Source organism: Urocampus carinirostris, chromosome 2 (assembly GCF_059441175.1).
Source record: "Urocampus carinirostris isolate Australia breed hairy pipefish chromosome 2, RoL_Ucar_1.0, whole genome shotgun sequence".
NCBI lineage: Eukaryota > Metazoa > Chordata > Actinopteri > Syngnathiformes > Syngnathidae > Urocampus > Urocampus carinirostris.
The window spans coordinates 13,276,066-13,285,151 of NC_142350.1; the positions used below are offsets into that span (position 1 = coordinate 13,276,066).

The window sequence follows — 9,086 nt, forward strand, 5'->3', positions numbered from 1 at the left end:
GCATACACCAGCCTATCAAAGCTGCACACATAGTAACCACCAACCAACACACAAAGCTCTCCCTAACCTGCTACCGTGATAGCATTTCCTGTGCGCTGTCTGCTCAGAACAGGATGCATGATACGTCGATATCAATGACAATCGAGACAATTCAATTCAAAATCCGCAAAGCAGTGAACTAGCAATAACTGAGGATCAAAGTAGTGAGGAGTGTCTGTACTTTGCTCGAAATTGGTTTTAAAACCATTATTTACAAACAAAAAATCCAAATTAGGCTCAACACTCCTAAGTAACTGCGGGAGGGAGACACATTTTTAGTGGTATATTTATACTGATATGGGACACAGGCTCTGGCATTATTAAAATTAAAAAAAAAAGGTATCAAATAAGGATATGTCACACAGTGTAATAAAATGTGCAGGAAGAATAAGCATTTGTCTGGAGAGCAGCTTTGGCAGTTTTGTTCAATTTTGTCTTTAAATATACAGCGTGGCTCCGAAAAAAAAATCTAAATATTTTGCTTTCATTGCTCTTTGGATCAAAACAGATCCCGGCCCCTGCTCTAAAGCGTTGTGTAGTGATGACGCGTTCTTGTAAATTGACCATATGGACAATTCTACATTAATGGGAATAGAAACCTATACAACAATTCTAAAGATACTAATCCCCACTCCACATGTGTGGTTGTCATAGCAACAGAGCCTGGCAGCTGTTTCGCGAGTGTCTGGGAAAACATACGCAGACGTCAGTGCAATAGCGACACAAATGCAGAATGTAATGTTTTTTGATGAATACTGACATCTACAGTTTAGATACCGGAACTGCATACCCACTCTAGAAATGTCCCAGCCAACATAGGAGAACATTTCATCGAAATCACAAGAAGTGTGGTAAGCTCCTTAAATTATGGTAGGAATATTCAATAGAATCAAAACAAGGATCCTTGTACTTACCCTTTCGGAATTATTTGACAAGTGAACACGTTTTTGACACCGAGTTCTGTTCTAGAGGTTTTTTTACACATTGAAGAAGAAAAAAATAAAACAATTTTTAGAAATATATGAATTTTTAGCTTGACCTGTACGATTTTGTCACTCACGGTTGACAGCATGGAGGGACAATCGTTCTATGGTATGTGTAGGAAAACATGATAAATACAGAACTGTCCCAAATAATAGAAGCGTAATGTGACAACCACAATATCTCTGGTTTTAGTATATTTGTATTGTGACATAACAGACAAGATACCAGTAGGTGGATTCAGAAAACAAACAAGACCCAACATTCATAATAGGCAACCTCCGAAGGCTGTGCAATTGGGCAAATAGTTCAAAGGTTTGTGTTCAAAAAATAGCAGTGTGGCAACCAATCTTTGAGTTCATCAATTTTCAGGGGAAAAAAACCCAAACAAAAAAACAGGTGTGAATCCGGTGGTACCTAGTTAAGGATGATAACGCCAGCACAGATTAATAATGCATGTGAGGAAAATGGGTCGTTGGGGAGACTGCTCCGAAGAACGGCGTTCTTTGGTTAAAAAGTTGATTGGAGAGGGAAAAACCTATAAAGAGGTGCAAAAAAAACGTTGCCTGTCCAGATAAAATGCTCTTAATGCCTTAAAATGGGTAGAAAAAAAAAGAGACATGTGGAAGACAGCTATTAAAATGGACCGGAGAACAACCAGAATGGCAAAGGCTCAGTCAATGATCAGCTTCAGGATGATCAAACACAGTCTGCAGTTATCTTTAAGTGCTGTGACATAAGATGTCTGTGTGATGCAAATTTATTTTCAAGAATCCCACGCAAAGTCCCTCTGTTTAAACAAAGGCATGTGCAGAAGAGTTTACAATTCGCCAAAGAACACATCAACAGGCCCAAAGAAAAATGGAGTAACGTTTTTTGACTTTTGAAAGTAAAATTATCCTTTTTGGAACCAGGGGCCACGATTGGTACCTTAATCGACACACAATCCTTGCACTATCACACATTTCAGAGTGCCTTGTTTAGGTGTAGCATGCACCTGCTCTCTGGAGCGCGAACAGTTGCGGGCAGTGACACTTCATAGGACAATACTGTACAAACTAATGCCAGCTCCCTGCAGTTAATCACAAGAGAAGAAAAAATGCAATAGCAAAGTGAAGCCATCAGAAAGCACTGTTTGCATAATTTTGTAAGCAGACATGTTGAGAAACAGCAAGAATTTAAAGCATTTGCAGCCACCTCCCCCATTATTCAATCACTTTTTAATCTTTGAAAAAACAACATTAAAATCCGAGTGGTTTCAAGGAATTCAAGCACCTGTCTGAAACCTGACCTACAAATATATGCCATATAAATTAATAAACACATATATAAATCAAGTAATGTAACACAATGTAAATATATGACAAAATGCAATTTACTTATGCATTTGGTAATTTATTAGAGGATTTAAATAAATAATTTGTCATTTATTTATTCTGTTACTTTGTTTTTGTCACATATTTCTTGTATTTTCACAACAAAACATTGGATGATCAGAGCTGAACTAATCGGCTACTACATAACAAAATACATGTCAAAATACACAAGAAAATAAATACTGAATAAATGACAAAATTCATAACTATTTGGATAAACATTTGTTGCCATTAATCTAGGTATTACCTGATTTATTCATGTCTTTATTTATATTGTATATATTTCTAGATGCTTATTTGTAAATCCTCTTAATCGCAAAATTGGTGCTCCATATGTCATGTTAGTGTGGGGATCAATATAGTACGACGAACAGTACACATCAATTATCGTATGATTAGCATATGTGACCACTAAGAGCCAACACACGACACAGTAGTAAAATCAAGTCACATATAACATAATCATTCAAATATTTATTGGCAAGATTTGGCAATTTGGCAAAAAAAAACGTCAGGAAGTCAGTCTCAAAAAAACAAATATATTCAACTTGCATAGACACATTTTGAATCATTTCGATTTTTTTGGTAAAGCTTAAAGTTATAATTCAGGTAGTGCAATTCAAAAGGTGAAACAAATTAGAATGAATGGAAAAATGTTTTTCAAAAGCAAGTTACATTTAAAATGAAAAAAATCATGTTTACTTAATACTCTGGATGATCAGTTGAGGTAGGTGTAAATACCATGTGCCCTTTATACTGCATATCTTTAAAGGGGAATCCGAGTTTCACTTTTTATGGTAAACTTCTGACATTAAATACAACATAATTGTATCCCCATTAATGTTCATGAATATGAAGACATTTTCTGAACCGCACAGTGTGGTTATTGCTCACCGTGCGCAAAAACAGATTTTGGCCTTGCATTTTTTTGTAAGTGCTGTATAGAGGTAGCAAATGTGTACATGATTGCTTGTAAAGTAATACTTAATTAGCTTCATTCACGATTGTCATCCACGGTGGACATTTTATTAAGATTATCAGGCTCTTTGGGTTGCTCTTCCATGCCGGCATGTGTCATCAGCTCCGTCACGTTCTCCTCCAGACAACCGATTCGTGTTCCAATCTCATCTAGTGCCATAGTCAAGAAATCTGAAGCTTTGTTCAAAAGTAGCCACTTATTCACTCACTCCCTATTCCCTACATTGTGTACCATCCATCCATCCATTATCTGCACCGCTTATCTACAGTAGGGTCGCGGGGGTGCTGGAGCCCATCCCAGCTATCTTCGGGCAGTGGGCAGGGGACACAGAGACCATATGGACACCATGGTTGCGTGCCAGTCGCAGGGCACACAGAGACAGACAACACACTCGCTCATTCACACCTAGGGACAATTTGGACCGGCCAATCAACCTGACAAGCATGTTTTTGGAACGTGGGAGGAAACCGGAGTACCCAAAGGACACGCACGCAAGCACAGGGAGACCATGCAAACTCCACACAGGAAGGTTTGATATCATGACATCAGAACTGTGCCGCACACGCGCTAACCACTGCGCCGCCGTGCTGCTCCATTGTGTACCATGCCGAGCTTAAGTATTGGCCCTCTCTACTATTTGTCATATTGCAGCATTTCAGGCTTCAACCTTAATTTAAAAAAAAAAGAAAATATTTTCAAAGAATCAATAATATGTGAGACACGATCGTGAAGTGAAAGAACTTTATTTCTACATTTTATATGTAGAAAAATAGAATAAAAACTGAGAAGTTGCTGTTGCAGGGTTCCTAAAGGTTAAGGCAGGTTAAATGTGTAAAGGAAATTATGGTCTAAATGTGCCTTTTATACTACATTCTATACTCTTATACCCAATATATAATCTTACTTTTGTGATCTTTATACGGTTATTCTCAATAAGTGTATTTCAAGTTGTTTTCAGGGGCGAGTGCCTTCAACGTCAAGAGAATAAAGTCCTAAGCACCAAAATAATTTGTCTCTGATTAAAAAGTAACAACGTGAAGACCACTGACAAGTTTCTCAGGCGACTCCTATCTCTTATCATACAATGAACTGTTATGGTGTCCAGAACCCCTTTTGCTAACCTGTCACATAAAGCTACAACTTGAAGGCCACTGGATAGCTTCTTGGGTGACCCCTATCTGTTATCAATACTGTGGTGTATTACATGAATCATTTTGCTCCTAGGAAAGGAATCTACTAAAAAAGGTACAGCCTTCAAGTATATTGTTATCTTAGCTTGCCCCCTGCTGGAGGAGCGTACTTTTTTCTTTTCATGTTTATTGTTAGGTTAGAGTGCCCTTTAGTGGCCAGCAGTGTATATCACATCATTTAATTAAAGAAATCGTCCAATCAGAATACTCTTGCGTGCACGTGATTTATTCTATCCTTCAATCAGAATCAATGTAACGGTATAAGAAGGCAGCTCACGCTTCAGTCCACGGGATCTCATTTCATGGCAATCTCAGAATGCAATTTGACTTGTTTTTAAAGTGCTTGCTTTTCTTTAATAAATAGATTTTTTTGTAACTCAAAGAGAGTCGCTTATTTCATCCTGACATTGTTTTAACATGAGAAAATGTAAGCCTTTTTAAGACTTTTTTAATGCCTTTTGAAATAGAACTTAAGACCGCGTCGACAAAAAATCCCACAATTAAAACAAACAAAACCAAAAAAACAACTATTTCTTGCATGTAAAAAATCGTGCTTTGTACACATTAACTAGCACAGCTTTTAGACATGGCGAAAAAATTTGGTCAGACAGCCACTTCTCATTAAATGTTCACTTTCCGGGCAAGGTTCCGAAGTTAACGTCTCTTTCCAATGTTGCTATATGTAGAGTGGGTAGACCTAAGGCATACGCCTGCTTGAAAGGCCTGACATCGCGTTTTGATACTTCCGTTATTGTTGTCACGCCATGTTAGCACGAACGTGAATCGATGAATTATTTTGAAATACAATTGATAAATGATACTGTTTTTGGTTGAAACAAATATATAGCTTATTAATGTGTTCACATTTTAAGAATTCCGAAAACTCGGTTTAAGACATTTTAATGCCAATTAAGGCCTATGTTTTGGAATAATAAATTAAATGTCTTTATGAACGTTTCAAGGGCCCTGTGTAGCAAAAGGATATTGACTCCTGTCCTCTCATCTTAGCCAACTGACTCAAGGAAATCGCTGATGACTTTATAAGGATCCAGTGTCGACCTAAAAGACCAACAAGAACGAACAGAGTGCACCTGTTTGTCTTGAAGTCTCAGTTTAAATGCACCTGCTCTGTGATGGGCGCGGATGTCTGTAAAAGCAGACATTGGAGAACAGACATCATTACGAAGACCAAAGAACACACCAGGCAGGCCTGGAATAATGTGGAAAAGTTCAAAGTAGGAATGGAATACAAGATTTTGCAACATTTAAACATCTCCCGAAGCACAGAGCACAGGTCAAACATGTGGCCGGTGGGCCACATCAACCCTGCCGAGGAATAAGATTTGGCCGGCGAGTCAATGCTGAGAGAAGCGCAAGAGAAAAATGAGATGCAGGTTAAAATATATCCACCAAATGTCGCCAGAGCCAGGCGCCAGTCGCAAAGACACTGTGTTGCATTTTTTTCTCCTTCTCCCTGTTTTTCCCCCTCTCTCTACCATCCCTCTCTCCCCATCACTCCCTCATTCTTTCTTTTGTTCTTTCCCTTTTCTCCTTCCATTTCTCTTCATTTTTTTGACTCTCTCTCTTTTCCATTTATCTCTCTTTCTCTATATATACACTTCTCCATCTCTTAATCGCTCTTCCTTTATCCCTCCCTTTTTTCCCCTTATCTGTCATATGTTTACTCTTTCTCCCTTCCTCTCTCCCTCTGACTTTTTTCGCTCTTTTTTTCCTCTCAAATTTTCTGTCTATTTCTCACTCTTTTTCTGTGTCTTTATCTCTCTTCCACTGCCTGTATGTTTATTTTTCTTTCTCTTTTTCTATTTTTCTCTTTCACACCTTTTCTATTCCTCTCCCTCCCTCCCTCTTTCTTACTCACTGGCTATCTCTCATCTACAAGTCCGCCCCGCGGGAGAATGTTTACCTTATGCCCCCGATCTAAAAGGAGTTTAACGCCCCTGAGTGAGCAGAACGCCTTAAAAGTAGAACCCTGTCATAAATCGAGTACGAGGCACTAACCAACAAAGCAAATATTTTCGGCACTTGTATCAAGGATATTTTTTTCTTCTAAATGTTCGGTGATTGCCTGGAAACGTTCACGCAGTCGCTGCATCGTTTCTTCCATCTGCAGGAAACAAAGAAAATGAATTAAACGTCCACGCAGTCTCACTCCTGTGGAGTTAAAAAACGACCAATTCCAATTTACCGCCTTTGTCATCTCTTCGGCTGCTGTGCTCTGAGTTTTTGACATATTATAGCAGGCGTTTCCCACAAGAAACTGCGTGTAGCATCCCCCAAACCAACACTTTTTCTTTCTTTTTTAATCTGAGGAGTGATTCGTTCATCACTAGCGTTAGCTGCAAAACGAACACTCTGCAACTTTGATTCAACTTCGGCTAGCGTCGATGGAGTAGTGCTATTTCCGTTTTTCGCACTCACTGCTCACAAAATAAAAGTTTACTAGTTTAACGTTTGATGATGATACTGCAACAAATGGTACATGGATTATTGTGTTTATTTGCAACCAGGAAAAACAAGTTAAAGGGCAAGTGTGTAATATTTAAAACGCGTTAAAAGAATGGCAAAGGGGCTGGTCCTGGACACCCATCCCATTTTTTTAAATGTATCAATAAATATACAAGCAGACATCAATATTTTATATTTATTTATATTTGTGTTAAAATATATTGTTGGTGATAGGGATGAGTGGAGAGGTGTTGTAAAAAGATAGTGGGATGTTCGGACACGTTTAAAGGGAGGGGCAGGGCACCTGTATGATGCGGCAGGGGTAAACCAGTGAAAGCTGTCGGGCCCTGCTGTTGAACAGAAGAGTGTGTTGTGACCCTGACTCAAGTGACATGGCCGTTTTCTTGTGTCCCGTTTCATCTGGAGGGATGAAATTATGACCAATTTAGGTGCCTTACTTGTTTGGGTGTTTGGGAATTAGGGTTGGCTATGGTCCCAAAAATTTTGTGTGTGTTTTTGCTATTTTTTTCCCATTTTTTGATTTTCATTGTTATTGTATGTGTTTGTCTTGCAGATATGACCAAGGTGTATATATATATATATATATATATATATATATATATATATATATATGTAACCGTGGTGTACTTGTCCCACCAAAGATCCACATTCACGCTGGACTGGATGATGAGGTTTTTATTACAGTTACTGCAGATGAAATGAGTCAAAACATTAGCTTTTCTGCTGGCTTTGATCTCTTTGATCTCGTTAGCAGCTCTCTCTGTAGACTGCCCAACAAAGCATATCAAAGAGCTTTCTTTCAATTTACATAAAATACATTTTAGAATATCACAAAACATTTTTACATCAATTTTAACAAGATACTTTTAACAATAGATCGTATAGTGGATTTTTAACGTTTACAATGAATTCAACATATTTTTCTTTAGTCTGAATTTTAACCAACATCATCCTTTTTAATATATATGAGAAAATAGAAATAAGAACAATAATGAATATAAAAACGGGTACAATTTACCTGCAGATGAAATGAGTAACAACCATAGCTTTTCTGCTGGCTTTTATCTCTTTGATCTTTACAAGGGGAATTAACATTTTAGTAAAACAGAAACAAAACAAAAATAAATCCAAACAGCTTGACAACATCAATCACATTACTGTGCATGTTGAGAGATTTGTCAGCTGTGGTTATAATGTTTAAAATTAACTTTTTTTTGTGGAGCACCAAAAGATGTGTCTTACCGTTAGCAGCTCTCTCTGTAGACTGCCAACAAACCCCGCCTCCCGGTCAAATGTCAGAAGCCAAAACCAAGCCCCACCCCATACCAGCAGGTGGCACTGTTGGACTCATCATCGCAGGACACTTGCCAAAAACTACACACATATTTCAGCAGGAATTTGCTGGAATGGGCGCCAGCACCCCCGCGACCCTACTGAGGATAAGCGGTGTAGCCAATGAGATTAGATAGATAGATAGATAGATAGATAGATAGATAGATAGATAGATAGATAGATAGATAGATAGATAGATAGATAGATAGATAGATAGATAGATAGATAGATAGATAGATAGATAGATAGATAGATAGATAGATAGATAGATAGATAGATAGATAGATTAAAATATATTAGTTTCATTAAATTGAGTTTAAAATGTCAAATCAAAGCTAAATAAGAGATAAGGTCCAAATTTTAACACATATACTTCTTATTTCGAGTATTACTGTTATATTTTGTAAGATTTTGTAGGATTGCTGCAGTAGTACTCTTGTAAAATGTCTGCTTATGATTCAAATCAATATCCTTATTTTAAATGAATGAACTTTTCTTTACCACGAGGAAGCGATAAAAAATACATACTGTCCCTTTAGCTATTTCAAAATCCTGTATTCTTGTCTCACTAAATTTCACATGATCCTATAATATGTTTATTTTAGGTGTAGATTTTCTTAAAAGTATGTTTTGAGGATTTCAACAATACCTCTTCGACACGTTTCAGGGACAAGTCTTAATGTTTGTAAAATGGATTATAAA

General features: G+C 37.5%; 1 protein-coding gene across 1 annotated transcript; it reads right to left on the bottom strand.

Annotated features, from left to right (window-relative positions):
- Window positions 1-2,411: 2,411 nt before the first annotated feature.
- On the bottom strand, window positions 2,412-6,963 carry hsbp1l1 (heat shock factor binding protein 1 like 1). The gene is made up of 3 exons (XM_088327803.1): window positions 6,772-6,963; window positions 6,624-6,690; window positions 2,412-3,527 (listed from the first exon to the last, which is right to left on the bottom strand). Exons 1-3 carry the CDS (start codon window positions 6,814-6,816, stop codon window positions 3,391-3,393), a joined length of 249 nt encoding a protein of 82 aa, XP_088183929.1. The 5' UTR covers window positions 6,817-6,963; the 3' UTR covers window positions 2,412-3,390.
- Window positions 6,964-9,086: the final 2,123 nt, after the last annotated feature.